This window comes from Paramisgurnus dabryanus, chromosome 4 (assembly GCF_030506205.2).
Source record: "Paramisgurnus dabryanus chromosome 4, PD_genome_1.1, whole genome shotgun sequence".
In the NCBI taxonomy this organism is placed as follows: domain Eukaryota; kingdom Metazoa; phylum Chordata; class Actinopteri; order Cypriniformes; family Cobitidae; genus Paramisgurnus; species Paramisgurnus dabryanus.
The window spans coordinates 3,095,848-3,114,393 of NC_133340.1; the positions used below are offsets into that span (position 1 = coordinate 3,095,848).

The 18,546-nt window shown below is 39.0% G+C and overlaps 1 protein-coding gene across 2 annotated transcripts in view; it reads left to right on the forward strand.

Annotated features, from left to right (window-relative positions):
• The window catches only part of LOC135746634 (importin subunit alpha-4), a 32,287-nt gene that overhangs the window by 4,961 nt on the left and 8,780 nt on the right, over positions 1 to 18,546 (forward strand). The window contains exons 2-9 of one of the 2 annotated variants that reach the window (XM_073814205.1): positions 5,801 to 5,845; positions 15,137 to 15,226; positions 15,312 to 15,341; positions 15,475 to 15,527; positions 16,536 to 16,631; positions 17,482 to 17,567; positions 17,661 to 17,753; positions 17,867 to 18,036. In XM_073814205.1, coding sequence (XP_073670306.1) covers positions 5,801 to 5,845; positions 15,137 to 15,226; positions 15,312 to 15,341; positions 15,475 to 15,527; positions 16,536 to 16,631; positions 17,482 to 17,567; positions 17,661 to 17,753; positions 17,867 to 18,036 — 663 coding nt within the window. The remainder of the gene's footprint in view (positions 1 to 5,800; positions 5,846 to 15,136; positions 15,227 to 15,311; positions 15,342 to 15,474; positions 15,528 to 16,535; positions 16,632 to 17,481; positions 17,568 to 17,660; positions 17,754 to 17,866; positions 18,037 to 18,546) is intronic. The other variant, XM_065265280.1, reaches the window with a different exon arrangement.

Consider the following 18,546-nt stretch of genomic DNA (forward strand, 5'->3'; position numbering starts at 1 on the left):
GCGCTCCACTCAGTCGCCCACCGCCCAAGCAAGCGCTCCGTTAACTTTCCGCTCACGCTCGCAAATAAACCAATTCCCGCTCAGATATAAAAAAATTTTTTAGTAAGCCTACTTGTTTTCTTGGATAATTGCATTTAATTAAAGTATTAGCTGATAAATCGCAGTTATGTACAGTTGTGTGTTGGCTATTATAGTTTAACTGATACGGAGCTCCGGATATAATTAAAATTAACAAATTGTTTCCACGACATCCACATGTTTTACTAATTTTAAGTAATAATAAATGTAATAAGTAATTACGAAATATTATAATAATTCGTTCCCCTTATGAGAAAGATTAACAAACTATACTGTTATATAAATATATTATTTGAAAAAACTAAAAACAATTTCTTAACAAGAAGGTTTTTTAAGTGCAAATTTACAGTGCATCAGTAAATACAGAACACAGCTCTGTCTTAAAGAAATTAAAATTAGACAGTATTTATGAACCTGTAAATGTACAAAACGAATGCAATACAGAAGGCCATGAGTATTTATTTATGGCATTTTCAATAGTATATTGGTAGATAAATTAACGTGTATCTATATAGTATGAAAACGAATAAATCATTATTTTGGCTAAATTCATCTGGATATATCATTTTAGTCAGACTGATTTGTCATAATTTCAGAAGCTTAAATGCTATCTAAAACAACTTACATTTTATCCCGAGTGTTACTTGGTCAAAAATATTTAGAAATATAGCCTACGCGCGGACCGAACGAAAAGCCGTTAATTAAGCGGACTCTCTGTAAAATAGAGGACGTGCTGAATCAGTCGAGTCGGCAGATTATCATGACTCTTCCCTGGACATTTAGATATTATTTTTTTCATCAACAGCATGCGTGGAACATTATAAATGTTCAGTCAGTTAATATTAAAGGCATTTTTGGCTGAAGCTTTCTCATCCACGGAGCGGAGAACTATAAAGGTTCTTATTTTAACTCTTTCCCCGCCATTGACGAGATATCTCGTCAATTAAGAGAAAACGCTTCCCCGCCAATGACGAGATTTTCCGTCTTTCCGCAATACCGCTATTATCCACCAGGTGGCGCCCTTCCGCAACTTTTTAAAACCGGAAGTATTGCCCTATGGCAAGCGGCTGCATGTCCGTGTCTGTTTTAAAGATCGCTCTGAATGGGATCTCTATGAAAAGTCCGTCACAAATATGGAATTATTTTTGCTTTTTGCTCAAAATATGGTGTTTTTGCAAAAACCTACCCATATTCAAAAGCTGATTGCAAAAGAACCACTAAAGGTAGGATGAAACGTTTTTTTTTGTTTGAAAGCAGAGGGTCTGTTCTTTCATTTGGTATATTGTATGTTTATTTATTTAAAGAAGAACATTTTCTGGAAGGCATTAAACTTTGGTGAAAATCATGAAAAACGCTGGCGCTGGCTGGCAACATTTTTTAAAAACGCTGGCGGTGAAAGAGTTAAGTGGTTTTAATGCTGGTAAGCAATCAGTTAGCTTATATTATGGCGCTTTGTATTTGTGTTGATCAGTTAGATTAAAGTAGCCTAATTTTAATCTTTAAAACTGCATCTAGATGCAGACGACACTACAGTTATTCTGTCATCTTAGTTTCATTTCTTTCATTTCTATGTAAGGCTGGCGACTTCATTAAAACAATATTTGAACTCCATAACTTATTGCTAGCCATTTTTACAGATTCTCGAAATGGCAAATTACCAAAGGGCATTCTGGGATGAGCGAGCAGTGCTGAGCGTATTGAGCGAGCGGAGCGGACATTTCGGAAATGCGCTATGCGCTCTGATGGAAATATTACCACACCGCTCCCATGCTCTGGCGGGCAGGCATAAGAATTATAAAAACACATTTGAGAAGAAATAACGATATATCGTGCACCGCTAAAATAAAAAGCATCAATATATCGACTGTGGCATGAAAATATAACACAACAGGTTTTATTTGCATCAAGGCACTGAATTGTATAATGTCTATTGGATAACCCAAGAACATCCTCTATTTTGCTGCCCTCCATGGCGTTTGGGTTACATAAGGCACTGTGTGCACTTGCTGTAACATGAACTAGGATGCCCAGTCACAAGATCAAATCTGATCCGTCCCAACGTCCCCACCACACGGCTTTTGGAATCTCCATATCACTGGCTGTTAATATTTTTATGGGGCATCTTTCCCCATCTGCTCTTGAGGTTGAGGTTTTCTTTAAAGGGGACAGAGAATGAAAAACCATTTTTACCTTGTCTTTGTTGAATAATGGTAGTCTACCCGCATTCACGAACATTCAAAAAGTGCTAGACATGCTAAAGATCTCAGTCTCATAGAAATTCCTCTTTTAGAAATGTCAGCCAGAAAACGGCCCAATCTGAAAAACTGATGCTTATGACATAACAGGCATCTCACTGCCCCTCCACTTTAAAATAATTGGCTACATTTTTAGAGTGGCAGCAAAGTCAGCCAATCAGTAATGAGATTGCAAGTTAAGCCAGTAGGGGGAGCCAAATAGGTGCAAAACCACTTGTTTGAAATCCCCCACCCTAATAGAGCTATCTGAGAGAGGTTTTTAGGAAGCTTCTAAGGCATTACAGACCCCCCCAAAAAAAAATTTGTCTACATGTCACATCACAGAACAAGAATAAATACCCCGTTCAATCATTCTATGTCACCTTTAAAGGGCACATATTATGCCCATTTTTACGATGCAATGTAAATCTGAAGGCCGCGGTATACTTTTTTCCGCGTCCGCGTCCGGCTCGCGCGCGTCCGCACAGCTTTTCGAGTATACTCCCCGCGGCTACACGCGGATGGCCGCGTTCGACACTATACGCAATACAAATGATTTCTTATTCAAATTATTAGTCTAACAGGCTGTCAGGGCAGCACTGATTTGGCTACATTTACAGTACATTAAAACATTAGGATAGGAGAAGAAAAGTAACTCATCCACCATTGCAAACACAGTTTAGAACAAACAACAAGACAACAAAGAACAGGAATCAAACAAACATGCTCCAGAGCTTTCTGTTCTTGGAAGAAGTAAAAGTTAAAGAAGAAAAACGATAGTGTGTGTGCAAATGCTGTATATTTCCTTTGTATAATTGTTTATAGTGGAGTGCACTAAATATTTTCACGCGCATGCACTGTTGTACACGGACTGTACGCGCACTGTCCGCGCGGTCTCAAATTTTGGGCTGTACGCGGACGGTCCGCGCGGCCGGCCGCGGACCCTCTTGATGACGAAAATTACGTCATGCGGACGGCGCGCATACGCGGACGTCCCTAGTATACTTTCGGCTTTATGTGTGCCTAGTCATGGGCCGGTTACCGGTTTCAAGGTTTAGCAAGGTTTTAAACAGTCAAGGTTTCATTTTCTTTAATACCGTTTGCAATAGTGTTGTGCCGATAGACGATAGTATCGTGTATCGACGATCGTCCGACATATCGCCAATGGCAGGCTTTCATGGCGATAGTCATGACGATAGTTGGCGAATGGTTGTTATCATCATCATCATAGTTTTGCATGCTTTTCCTCGCATGAGGGTTTGTGCTTCACTTTACGCGGAGAGCTTGTAGAGAGAGAGTTCCTTCTTGCACGCAGATGCACTTAATGCGCGCGTCTCGGACTCGTTCTAGCACCTAAATCCAGCGCGTGGATGAGGAGCTACGCTTCCCTCTGTCTCACATGCACGCGCTCTCGCATCTGTCCGAAGTCTAAACATAAACTGAAGTAGTAATCCTTATGTATTTGTGCGGATTAATGCGTTTCATGTGAGCTGAGGCAAACTATTCCTTTTGTTTAAAATATAACCCGCTGCATATTGGCGCCACTCTCGCGTACATGCAGAGCTGCGCTCTGTCTGAACTTGAAGTCAGATAGTAATCCTGTTTATGATATGCTTTTCAAGGAGTTTTAGCAATACATCCCTCGTGTTTAAAATATGATTGTGTTCCGCTGGACCAGTGTGTTTAAAAAGGCACCTCTGAGAGCACCACTGCTTGACACGTGTAACTTAACCTTCTGCAACAGCACTAAACAAATGCATTTAATTATTTTTATGTGCGCTGCGTGTGTCTGCGCAGGTGCATGTTTTTACAGTCATTAAGTAATCGTGTTAAAAATCAGGATTATGATTTTTCCCATAATTGAGCAGCCCTATCTCTGACATTTCCTTGCACTAGAGAGGTTGTTAGCGCGCAGAGGGTTAAAACCAGCGCGTGTCCTGTTCTCGCTCTCTGGCACGCAAAGAGCGTCTGGGCTTTAATGACGCACTCAGATTAATGGCATTAGTTTTAAGAAAGATGCATTCATGACGGTGTTGCTCTTGTTCTTTTTTCCACCAATCAAGTCTTGTCATAAATGAACAAATAAATAAATGAGTAAACTACTGCCCCGCCCCCCGATACTATCGTGTATCGCCGATCTCACAGGCTGACGATAGGACGATCTCAAAATGGGGCATATCGCCCAACACTAGTTTGCAAGGTATGAGCTGGGTTTACACAAAATTAATGCAGTCATTAAGTGATGTAATTTACATTAAATATATTACAAAATATTTTTTGAAAGAAAATTATCATTTAAAGGCTTTATTTTAACCCAGAATAGATGTTGTATGTTGTTTAAAAATAAAATGTATTTTGCCCAATTATGTGTGTGAAAAACACATTTTAGTGTTGCAATGGCAAAACCCCAATACTGTGAAAACGTGGTATTTTTGCTTAATGTTATCATACCGCCAAAATCTCATACCAGCCCATGCCTATTGTGCCTAGAATGTGTCTGTGAAGTTCAGCTTAAAATACCCCGCAGATAATTTGTTATAGCATGTCAAAAATGCCCCTATTTTGGTGGGAGTCAATGGCCGTGGGCGGGGCTTCGTTTTGTGACGTCTCCTCTTGTGATGTCAGAGGGGGATAATGCCGCCCCTTAATCTGCAATCTCAACTACGGCACTGCCATTTAGTGCAGGATCAGCTTGTTTGCATTTAAAGATTTTTGACTGTAACAGTTTTACTTAACCTTTGTTTTAATTTGAATTATTGAATTATTAATTATTACTTTGAATTATTATATTCAGTTTAATTATTTTTGCAATACTGCTATTCCTAGTAAATCTTAATATTTGCTACACTAGATTGCCTATTATATCAGTTGCCCCGCCCACTCCTCGCCCAAAAACGGCACATTTTTGCTCACACCTGCAAAGTGGCAATTTTAACATGCTATAATAAATTATCTATATGATATTTTGAGCGAAAACTTCACATACACACTCCGGGGACACTAAAGATTTATTTGACATTAGCTTTGTGCTGAACATGTTCCTGTTGTACCATCCAGAGGAGACCTACTAGGATAGCCTGAAATTGGGATAGTCTGAAGGAATCTTGGAATGCAGGAATGAGCAGGGATTGACCATCACCATGGTTACCAAGATTGGTTGCCTCTTTAGGTTGGAGTAACTAGATTTTGGTTGCCACCCAACCCATTTGTTGTTTAAGCGTGTCACCGTTACATTGTCAGAACAAATCAAAGCTTGTTCTGTGTCTTCCAAAAAAGTTTGAATTATGCAATGTTATAAGCATTTGTTGAGCTATTCTGCTTAACCATGAACTTGTCTTGCACAAACTGATGCCATAAAATAATCAAATACCAAATAGCGACCACTTACACCTCCTTTGCCTTATTGTGGCTCTGAGTTATGTCAAATGTGTTGCACTGTTCATATGAGGAAAGCACTAACCAAACAATTTCTTTTTCTCTTGTTTCAGACGATGCGAAGACATCGTAATGAAGTGACGGTAGAACTGAGAAAGGTAAGTGAGTTTACTTAATGTGCAGGCTGTGAATGATTTTATTTGGGAATTGTTCGCTTCATAAAGCCGCAGAGAGCTTCATAACATTCCACTATAAAGCAATATACACGACTCGTCTGAGACAGGAAATGAAACACGCTTGAGGATTCACATCTTAATGTTTTACATTCCTAAAAGACAGTGTGGGGACACTACTTACATGAGGAGAATCATCACTGGGGGTTTAAAAGGTTGAGGATCAATACGCTTGTATTTATTACTGCATTACAGGGCTCCTATTAGGGCTGCACGATTCAAGCTAAAATGTGAATCCCGATTTTTTTCCATGGGAATTGAGATCCCGATTCTCTCACCCGATTCTTTTTATTTTAACAAAAACATTTATTATGCACTTAACTAAAAAATGTGCTACAGGACTTTCAGTTATAATAACTTTTCTTAAAAGTCTCTTTTTCTTATTTTAGACCCCTTAAAATTTAGAATAATTTAAAATTTGTTAGCTGTTAAATTGCACCTGTGCTTTTTGTACTATCAAACTGGCCAACCTTAAAACTTTAAAAACACTAACGTTAAACCTTTAAAAGACTAAAAGATCAACATTTTGAGGCATCAGAGAGAAACGCAGACATGTAACAATGTTCCCCTCGTGCGAAAAACCCTTTCTAATGGGAAAGCAAAGAGGCCGTTTCTCAATGTGAAGGCTGCAGCCTCTCTGGAGGTCGCATTTCTAAACTGCGCATCATAAAGACTGTCTAATTTCAGAATATTAACAATTAACGTTATAAAGATGACTAATATTTTTAGTTAATAATAAATTGTTGAAGTATGTTAATGACTTGCGAATGTAATGCTCCGTTAACTCAAATGAACCAGGCTTGATGACGTATACAGCCTGCATGCGACCTCCTGAGGTTGCAGCCTTCCGATTTAGAAACGTCCGGAGCCTGAGGTAAATAATTTCCTTGCCTTTTTTCGAAACCAATGTTGTTGCATCTTCACTTTCTCCGTCGCCACCAGGATTTTCCACAGTGACACTCGTTTATCCTCTCTTTTTTGTGAAAATTGCCGCTCCAGATCCACCAAGTAAACGACTGTGTTTAGGTCTGCCGCCTTGTTATACGTCACGCGAGTGACAGCGGAACGCCGCAAATGAGATGAGAGAGAGGAAAGAAACGATCGGGTCTGATTGGTGAATGAATAGGGTTTGGTTTTACCCTGTATGAGTGTGTGTTAGCAAGTTTGACTGATGTTCTTGGGTTGTTGTAATGTAAATACGTGAACACTTGAACGCAGAAACTAAATACAGGGAAATACTGTAAATGCAAGTGAATCGCCGTCATTTAAAATGAAGATCGCCTATATGTATGAATCGAGATCGTGATTCTTTTTCGATTAATCGTGCAGCCCTAGCTCCTATTAGTCACTCAGTCTTATTTAAGAGACACAACATAGCAGTGCTGCTATTTAACATAATAGTTAATAATAACATGGATCCAATGCAAAAAGATGGGCCAAATATGTGCAAAGCATAACAGCGTGTAGTAAAAAAATACACGTATGTATTGTTATAGTAAGTTTTACAAGTTACTTAATAAATAGACCAATAAATTATTGCATCTGTTTCATATTCTCACAACAGACAAATATTTTGTTATAAGTACTAAAAGATGTTAAATTTCATAGTCAGTCCAATTCCCATTTATGACCCATTTTGATGATACTCATATTTCAAAAAGGTTCACGGTCAAATGTTGTCTATGAGATGCAGAGATTGTGTGGGGGGCATCGCTGTAAGAAATAAAGGAGCATCTGTAGTTTAAATATGGCCTCAGTGCCGAGCTCTCTGGAGTCACTCCGTGCATTACTGTAGACTTAAGCAGGTGGTGAAAGATGGCATGCCAGCTTGCATGGTTGCTTTGCTCTCGCCTTAGGATTTAAAGTTATCATTTAAATTTTGAGTAAGATGCACGCACGTACAGAGTCTGTACGCTATGCTGCCTGAGTGCATTGTAAAACAAGGCGTTTTACTCTGAATGTAGTGAAAACATAACCAATTTTGAAAATCCTCAGGGAATGCGATAGAACGTTTAAAGGAATATTCCACTTGCATGAAAAGAAATCTTGATAATTTGCTCACACCATGTCATCAAGGTGTTTATGTCTTTCTTTCAGTCGAGAAGAAATGCAGTTTTTTGGGGAAAACATTCCAGGATTTTTCTCAATTGTATATAGTTTATTGCACATCAACAGTTTACAGTTTTAACGCAGTTAACATATGTAAAACACACAATTGCAGACCATTTTAAACAATAAACTGACATAAAAACATGATTTAGTATCATTTCACATACGACTCTTTCTCCACACTTGGAAACACTGGAGCGTTAGTTTCGCATACATCATGCATGAACTTTCGATTGTAATACGTAAGGTCACACTGGCATGTCACACTGCTAGTGCAAAACTAGAATTTGTGGTTTAATAGTACACATTTTTCTTGGCGAAAATTATGATTGTTTTGCTAGATAAAACTCTTATGCTGCGAGTGATTTCAATGTTAAGTCAATGTGAAGACGCGTTGACGCGCGTCAGATGGTCCCGCGGCGCGGAAGAGGCTTTCGGCGCGGCGCGGAAGACGTGTTTCCGCCTCTTTGTTCCGCCCGAGTTGAAAAATTTGAACTTTGGTGGAATTTTGCGCCGTGTTTAACCAATCAGGAGCCTGCTTGCTGCTGTTGTGGCAGGCCCGCCCGGAGTCACTCATTCAACCAACGCTTGATATTGTCCATAAGCAGTCACCCGGAGCTATACGACACAAGTTCTTATTTCTATAGAGGAGACAGGAATAAAAAGGACCTCGCTTGGAAGAGTGTCAGTGCGGACATTGGGTAACCTGGTAATTGTACTTCACTTTTGAGTCATGTGACGTTTATCGACCCGCACCGTTTATTTTCCCCCTATAGTAAGATGGTAAGTGAGATCGGCGATACACGATAGTATCGGGGGGCGGGGCAGTAGTTTACTCATTTATTTATTTGTTCTTTTATGACAAGACTTGATTGGTGGAAAAAAGATCCAGAGCAACACCGTCATGAATGCATCTTTCTTAAAACTAATGGCATTAATCTGAGCACGTCATTAAAGCCAGACGCTCTTTGCGTGCCAGAGAGCGAGAACAGGACACGCGCTGGTTTTAACCCTCTGCGCGCTAACAACCTCTCTAGTGCAAGGAAATGTCAGAGATAGGGCTGCTCAATTATGGGAAAAATCATAATCCTGATTTTTTAACACGATTATTTAATGACTGTAAAAACATGCACCTGCGCAGACACACGCAGCGCACATAAAAATTATTAAATGCATTTGTTAAGTGCTGTTGCAGAAGGTTACACGTGTCAAGCAGTGGTGCTCTCAGAGGTGCCTTTTTAAACACACTGGTCCAGCGGAACACGATCATATTTTAAACACGAGGGATGTATTGCTAAAACTCCTTGAAAAGCATATCATAAACAGGATTACTATCGGACTTCAAGTTCAGACAGAGCGCAGCTCTCTGCACGTACGCGAGAGTGGCGCCAATATGCAGCAGGTTATATTTTAAACAAAAGGAATAGTTTGCCTCAGCTCTCATGAAACGCATTAAACCGCACAAATACATAAGGATTACTACTTTAGTTTATGTTTAGACTTCGGACAGATGCGAGAGCGCGTGCATGTGAGACAGAGGGAAGCGTAGCTGCTCATCCACGCGCTGGATTTAGGTGCTAGAACGAGTCCGAGACGCGCGCATTAAGTCCATCTGCGTGCAAGAAGGAACTCTCTCTCTACAAGCTCTTAGCGTAAAGTGAAGCACAAACCCTCATGCAAAACTATGATGATGATAATAATAACAACTATTCGCCAACTATCGTCATGACTATCGCCATGAAAGCCTGCCATTGGCGATATGTCGGACGATCGTCGATACACGATACTATCGTCTATCGGCACAACACTACTCGGCATTATGCTTCGGTTGGGATCGTATAGATGGAAATCTGTCATGTGACCTTTTACGTCATGCCGCCATCTTGAGGACCTACCGAGTACCACCAAACCACTGACAAGCATTGGCTAGCTAGCTTGCAACGATTTACGGATTTCTTAACTTTTACTGTCTATGATTCTTACGGATACAGTAAAGGGCTACAAAAGACAACATGTCGCATCTCGACTGTCATGAAAAGAAACGCTACTTTAAAAAATATATCTTGGTTAGGCTGTGATGCCTACTCGACCCCTGATGCGTTCTTCCAGCCGCTGTCCGCTGCTACCGAACAACCACTATTTTACAACATAAGAAGGCGCGACACAACATAAAACGTTGGTTGAAGTATCACCTGGATCTCTACACATGAACGCGAGCATTGAGAACATTGTTTGTGTACACGGAGTTTACTAAAAATAAAGGTTTTGTACAACTGACTTTGGCTGTTATGGTGTCCGCTTGTCATCTCTGCCAGACGTAAATAATCGATTTCCGAATGCGAATGAATTAATCTTATATGAGGCTCCTTTTTCAACTAGAAGGTCAATATTGTTTTTCACTTGCGAAAAACAACGAATTTTCCATGCATTTATATTGCACTATGCTTTAGGAGATATCAATCTTTACTTTCCTCACTCCTTACGTCGCAATTGGAGATCGATACATCTTGACTGGGAAGAAGGCGGCAAGCGGACGCCAAATCATCCAAAGTCAGTTGTTCAAAACCTTCTTTTTAGTTAACTCTGTGTTCACAAACAATGTTCTCAATGCTCGAGTTCACGTGTAGAGACACAGGCGATACTTCGAGCAAAATATCATGTTGTGTTGAGCCTTCTTAGTGTTGTTAAAATAGCTCACAGCATATTGAAGGCATAGCTTCTAGTTCTTTTGCGACCACTTCAGGTCCTCAAAATGGCTGAAGACAAGTCAGTGACGTCTGCTGATTTTCTTGTATAGAGCCCTTTGAATCTGCGTTGAAACTGCAATTTTAAACTGCATTGAAACGGTAAACCGTTGGGGTCCAATAAAGTCTATTAAATTGTGAAAAATCCTGAAAAAAACTGTTTCTTCTTGACTGAACAAAGAAAGACATAAACATTTTGGATGACATTGGGGTTGGTTAGTAAAGGACGAAAGTGAAATATTCCTTTAATATCAGAAAATGGCTACACGTTACTGATGCTACTGATGCTCAAGACCAATTGTGACCCAGGCTGCGTCCGAAATCGCGTACTTTGACAGTAGGTACTGAATCATTTGAAGTACCTACCTACTCATCAACCATTAAAATAGTAGGTACTATATATTATGAATATGGATAGTATGAATAAATTTGGACGTGACATACGTCATCATAACAACAAGTTAGTTGTTAACTGGATTGATTTTAAAAAGTGCAATTTAACAGATGCATTAGAATAGAGCTACGTAACTGCTTTCACGCTTTTTTTAATAAAACAACGCTCCTCTGTTGTCTATGTTGGATAACTCCTCTCCTGGGGAATATAGCAGGGAGCTACACTGTGACCAAAATGGTCGCATATGCGACCTTTTGAACTGCCGTTGCGACCCTAATTTTTAATGGGTCGCAAATGTGCTACCTAATGTTTTAGACAATATGCTATGATTTACTATGAGCATTTATTAAAACAGAAATTTGGATTTTAAGAATACGTTTTATAACGTGCTCTGAGCCATCAACACGTTGGCTTCATTTTGCGTGAAAGCACGTCGTGTCTCTCCCTATCAGTGTGCGTTTGCGTGCTCAGCTGTTTCTCAATGAATTAGGTGCGACGCGACTCAAGCGCAGTGTCTTCCATGTTTCTGAACTTGAGCAGAGGTCTTTCTTCACTGAGGACGCGGGACCCGTATGGTTCCGGGTTTATATTTTAAATCGTCTGTCGGGTCCGGTTAGGTCCTAGTTTAATTACTTTGGGTCCCAAGTCTGATTAATGTTGTGTTTATAACCCGAGTCGATCGGAAAACGGCCATGAGCGCTACCGCGCTAAAGCTCGAGTGCATGCTCAGCGTGCCTCCGGTTTCTATGGCGATGGTTCTTGTTACGACCACGCGCTGCATTTGCTTTCTCACATTTTTTTAATGATCTTATTATTAATAAACCATATCTTTTCTAAAACCATATCCATATTAAGTTTGGACAGAGATTGTAGCAAAAAGCAATGCTAATGTCAAGCCAATTGCACTGAACGAGCAAAGCAATGTAAAGTCTGTCACCGGGACAGCAAGTAGACTTTTAAATCAGAAATAATGAGTGGATTAAGCTTTTTAAATCGGCAAGAGAGAAATAGAAAGATAGGCACTTTTACTGCTTTTGCTCTATCTAATAGAAATTATTACCATTATAACATCAGTCATAACATCAGTCACATTTATAATCTATAGACCTGCACTGTCTATTAATATACTATACATAGTATTGTATTATATTGAGTTTGATAAAAGGGGTCTAATTGCTTCATATATCAGTGCAAAAACAGTAAGTGTTTTCGTGGTGCTTTGACAAACAGTGTCAGCTTTGTTAATGGCAAAGAAAGTTTGGGGTGGTTAGATTAATGAAATATAATGTGAAATTAATATTAATTTTCAATGAATCAAAGTATTGTGTTGTGTCACACATTATTAGTTCTACGTCACATGTAGACCATTATTTGTCAGGGGGTAATAATTGCCCTTTTCACCGGCTACCACCACCAAGTACATTTCAGATCTGTGGGAAACACTGCAATGTTTAAGAAAACAAGGCGGCATGTGGTTTAAAAGATGGCAAGTAAAATAAAAAGCATATATGTATGCAATACAGTTTCATTATTGTTCATTATTATCCAGAGCGCCTTAATATAACTTGAAAAAAATATGTGCGACCAAATCATATTTTGCGCCAGTAACTGAAAAAGTTGGTAGCGCAAGTGCCACCAGTGGAAAAGGTTAGTGTAGTTCCCTGTATAGGATAGCAAGTGTCCATGAAATGAACACTTTGGGATCTTGCTGGAAGTAGTAGGTCATCTGGGTACATTTCGCCCTACTGTTTTTCGAATACTGTGAATTAGTGGTTGACCGATATGTTTTTTTGTGGGGGGGATGGCCGATACCGATATTACGAAAGCAGTGTGGTCGATATAACAAACATATTGGGTCTCATTCACAAAGCATGCGTATGCACAAATTTGTTCGTAAAATGTGTGTACAGACGTTTTAACTAACAAATCATGATTCAACAAAAACTTTCATACTAAAATTTATTTTAAATGTATTAGGGATGCACCGATAGGATTTTTTTGGGCCGATACAGATTTAAACAGACAACTTCTGGCCGATACCGATGCCGGTACCGATATTAAACACTTGTATACAATACTATACAGTTGGTCTATTAGCTAGTTTATTTCTGCATCAAATTATTTTTACTGAACATGGATTGGATCTAATTAACATTAAACATAAGACAGCATGACAACCTTCAAAGGTGGTTTTTGCTATTCAGCATTTATTTTATTAACAACATTAACCCATTTTTTTTTTACATATAATGGATTTCTTTATGCAGTTAATTAATAAACAATCGGTATCGGCCTTTCTCGTGCTATTGCCGATATGCAGATGGTCTCAAATTAATAAAAAATCGGCCGATAAATATCGGCGGCCGATACATCGGTGCATCACTAAAATGTATGCAAAAACGTAATAACAACTTAGACCACACATACCACAATCAGCCAGAAGAAAAACATTTCTGGCTGATTGAAAAGATTTATCGGCCGATAGAAAAAATCCAATTATCGGCCGATATATCAGCCTATCACTACGATGAATTCAGACATGCTACTCCCCTCGTCTACTGCTTTTTGCCTACTATATAGTATGGAAGTAGGCGGTTTCAGACACAGTCTTTGAAAATAAACAGACAGACGGTAAAAATGTTTGGTCTAAGAATGCGTACATGAGTAGAGAACTTCAAAGACCATAAAAATAATTGCTATGGCCTGTTATTGAAGCCTTCTTGTGAGTTGGTCTCCTCTCATCTGGTGAGCCGTTACTGTTGGAGATCTGATTTGCACTCGCAGTATTTAGGTCACACCATTAATGGTCACGGGGCCGCTGGCTGGCTGCACCCCAGCAAGTGGGTTTATCATCAGGGGCTTCCCTCATCGTGAATCATTCCCTTCTTTCTTTCCTACTTGCTATAAACATCGTCTTGAACTATTTGCTGGCTATTTTATGGGTCTCAAATCTATAAAACGCTACAAATCCCTTCTTGATAAAGCACCATGTCATCACCAGAAGCAAAGCTACCCACAGCCACTACAAAGTCTCTGACAATCAGGACAAATGGATGGCAGCATGCTTTGTTTCACAGTGTGAGTGGGCAGAAATCTGCTTCTGTTGTTTAATCTGTTGGTCCAGATTTGATTTGGAGTAAGAGTTTAGTACTGCAGCACTGATGTTGTTTATTCGTTCAGTGCTGGATTGGGTGACACAATCCAGTCCATATTAGGCTGTTACAATATCAGACCAATAAAATCAGACTGTTGCTGTGTTTGTGAGACATTCCACTTGCATTCCTGTATGTGCTAACATTTGGGGCGCGTATTGCTTACCCTCAGTTCAAAATCTTTCTTATTTATGTATGTGGTCTTACAAGTTTTTTCCTGTTTGGTGTTGGGAGATTATGTGAGTTTTTATATCGATAAACATCAGCATATGTATTGTTTTTAAATGGCTGGGTCATGGGAAATCAGTTTCCTTTGATCTGTTGAAATAAGGGTTCAGCATACTGTTAAAAACATGAATTGAAATGCAATAAGATACCGATCACAGCGCTTGAAATGCGCTACCTCTAAAGCCAGAGGGCGCTCTTATGCAGAAACTCGATATGCGCCGCAGAAGTAGTACCATTACTATAAATTATAAATGCATATTTATATTGTGGTTCTTCAAACCTTTTCAGGTATTTATATGATAATAAAGAATATTTATAATGATTATGTTTGACTAGTGTTGCTTTTTCAAATGCATGTTATAAATGACTCAAACTAACAGTGATTTAAGACTGACTTACTATTGATCAAAGAGTTGAAGTACATAAAAAATCGCCTTTGCGATTTAGAATCAATATCATCCAGGCATTTTAGTATGTGTCGCGCTGTATTGTCCCAGCCCTAATTTCCATATTTCTTTTAAATGATAGATCTGTGAAATCCATATTAGCGCGATTCCACAATATCTCATTGCTTTGTCAATCCATACAGAACAAAAGAGATGAACATCTCCTTAAGAAACGGAACGTTCCACAGGAAGAAAGTCTGGAAGACTCGGACGTGGACTCGGACTTCAAAGGGGTAAGATGCTTTTTTAGATTAATTGTTTTTTTATGTATCCTTTTTTTGTGTTTTCTCAATTGTTTTCTTTCTGTTTTCTTTTTAGCAAAATGTAACGCTAGATGCCATCTTACAGGTAAGCTGTTAACGTGTATAAACGTGTGTTTATGCTTTTAATGTGTGTTTATGTTGGACACTTGTATCCAGAGAGGATTAATCTCTGATAAATAAAATGCAATACTCCAAATCTCTACTTTTATTGTCTATAGAACGCAACAAGTGACAATGCCGTGGTGCAGCTCAGTGCCGTGCAAGCAGCCAGGTAAAGTGTTTACGATACATTCCTGTAATGGTGTAATATGCACGTGTTGCTCATGATTGTAGTTAAAATATTCTCTTATGTAAAATAATTTTCGTCTTAACATGCTTGTCAATGTAACATCAAAATCAAAAGGAAAGATTGATCAAGCGGGTTGGGGGCTCGGATTGTCGAACATGTATGTGGGGGGTAATAACTTTTGGTTATTATTAAAAGAAAACAGCACAATTATTTAATATTTTACTGCTGCAAACTAAGTGCTCTTCCACCATACAATATAGTTGCCATTTTTTATCTGCTTTTTAAGTATTTTGTTCCACTATACTTACTCGTATAACTACTCATGTAACAGTCTTTAAATAGGGAAAACATGGAAGTGTTTGGCTTTTAAATCCATCCATGTTTGGATCCTAAGGAATGAATAGGGCTAGGCTAAATGCTAACACATTCACAACGCACTGTACAAAAATTAAGAGTGCACACATTGAAAAAATATAGGTTTGTATTAATTTGTTTCAGCTTAGGTAAGAACATAGTAAAATTTTGAAAAACTGTGCTGTTTTCCTTTAACAATACCATTGAAAAATTGCGAATAAAGCTTAATAAGGTTACCATAGGTTCTATTCCAATCATGCTCTCAAAAGTGTTTGTTTTACGACGTAGTTGTCAACAATCTATTGCGAATATTCAGTACTTCCTCCATTCATGATGATTCTGTAATTCCTAAATGGTTTTTTTTTATTTTTTATTATTGAATATTGTTTCATTTAGAAATGTCACATTTTGGAGGTACAATGGGTTGCCAAGTCTCTTATTGACTGTATCATTTTATATAGAACTGAAATTACATTAGACCTTGTATCAGAACCAAATCTGAAAAGCAGAACAAATAAAAATGTTAAAAAGTTCAATCACGCTCGTCTTGCTCCATTTATTTTGAGATTAGCAGCTGTTAGTTTACGGTTGTGTTTGAATTGTGCTGGAATGACAGATTGTTGTTCTTTCTTACAGAAAACTGCTCTCGAGTGATAGAAATCCCCCCATAGATGACTTGATAAAATGTGGAATCCTTCCAATCTTAGTCAAATGCCTGGAGAGGGATGACAAGTGAGTGCTTGGATACTACAATGAGCGAGAAAGAGTCAAGTGCTAATAGCTTTGTTAAATGAAGCGTACTCAATTATTTTTAAATATGAGTTTGGGTGTATGAGCGCACATCACCGCTAATGAAGTCGTCTTAATGGAAGTGAATCAAGGAGGAGAGATGAGCAGACTGGGTGAAGGCAGGATCTCTCTTCCTTTTGACACATATATATTTCCAGCTGTTTTGAGCTGATGGCACGCGCCTGTCAAGAAGCCGACAAAGCAATTGATCTGTCCTGTCAGCTGGGAACTGTTAAGACTGCAATAGGCACAGTAGTGATTTAGAGTGGGTTCATCTGTGCTTCCAGACCACCCAAGTATTGTAAATAAAGGCTAAAGGGCCATTCACACTATGGATTATAACTATAAACATATAGTTTAAAAAAAGCTTTCTATATTAAAGAGATTAGTGAAGTTCACAACACAACTATAACAATAAATTGTTGAGGCTATTTTATGAACAAGTGATGAACAATAAACCACTGACAGCTTTTTTTGCAGTGTGTAACATCTTTATTAGGATTGGTACCTAAAACGCTCTTGCTATCTCTGCTAGATGCAAATGTTATTTACAAATGACTGAATTACCCATGAAAAGGTGTGGGCACCCTGTGTGTGACAAGTCATTTTTTCAACCACAAGTCTTTATTTTGGTCATGTTTTGCTTGAAATGAGCCTAGAACCATTACTATAATCAATACGCAATTGTATAAAGGGTTTTGTTTATGGGACACGTAGCTGAACCCTGTTGAGAGTTAAGAATGGGCATAAGTGTTGTTTACTGATCTCGCATGTGTCTCTCTTTCTTTGTCAGTCCGTCATTACAGTTTGAAGCTGCCTGGGCTCTGACCAACATTGCGTCAGGGACGTCTGCGCAGACGCAAGCGGTTGTCAAATCCAGTAAGTTTAGTGAACTCCTGTATGGGATATGTTGTTTCAGATTTGAGCCGTTGTGTGTTGAATTAAACATTCTGTGTTGTGTTCTCTTTAACGGCGTAGATGCTGTCCCGTTGTTTTTGAGACTTCTTCACTCTCCTCATCAGAATGTGTGCGAGCAGGCCGTGTGGGCACTGGGCAACATCATCGGTGAGTAACTGTAACGTTTACTGTTACAGCTTCTTAATATCCTGTGTGGCATTGTCGAGTTAAGCTTTTTGATAGCTGAAACTTTAACTTCATGTTTTATGAACCTTGTGCAGGTGATGGGCCCCAGTGTCGAGATTACGTCATCTCTCTTGGCGTGGTCAAACCCCTCTTGTCATTTATTAATCCCTCTATCCCCATAACCTTCCTGAGAAACGTTACCTGGGTCATTGTCAACCTGTGCCGAAACAAGGACCCACCTCCACCTATGGAAACTGTACAAGAGGTAAGGAGCGCATGTGATGTGATGAGGTAAAAATTGGTTGCTTTCTGGAAAAAAATCTTATTACTAAAAAGCACTATAGCACTAAAAATCCCAGTGCGTTATAATATTGAGAGATTAAAATAACACATAGAAAATTTTTTAGGGGTTAATAAAGCTTGTATTATACACTCACCTAAAGGATTATTAGGAACACCTGTTCTATTTCTCATTATTGCAATTATCTAATCAACCAGTCACAGGGCAGTTGCTTCAATGCATTTAGGGGTGTGGTTCTGGTCAAGACAATCTCCTGAACTCCAAACTGAATGTCAGAATGGGAAAGAAAGGTGATTTCAGCAATTTTGAGCGTGGCATGGTTGTTGGTGCCAGACGGGCCAGTCTGAGTATTTCACAATCTGCTCAGTTACTGTGATTTTCACGCACAACCATTTCAAGGGTTTACAAAGAATGATGTGAAAAGGGAAAAACATCCAGTATGCGGCAGTCCTGTGGGCGAAAATGCCTTGTTGA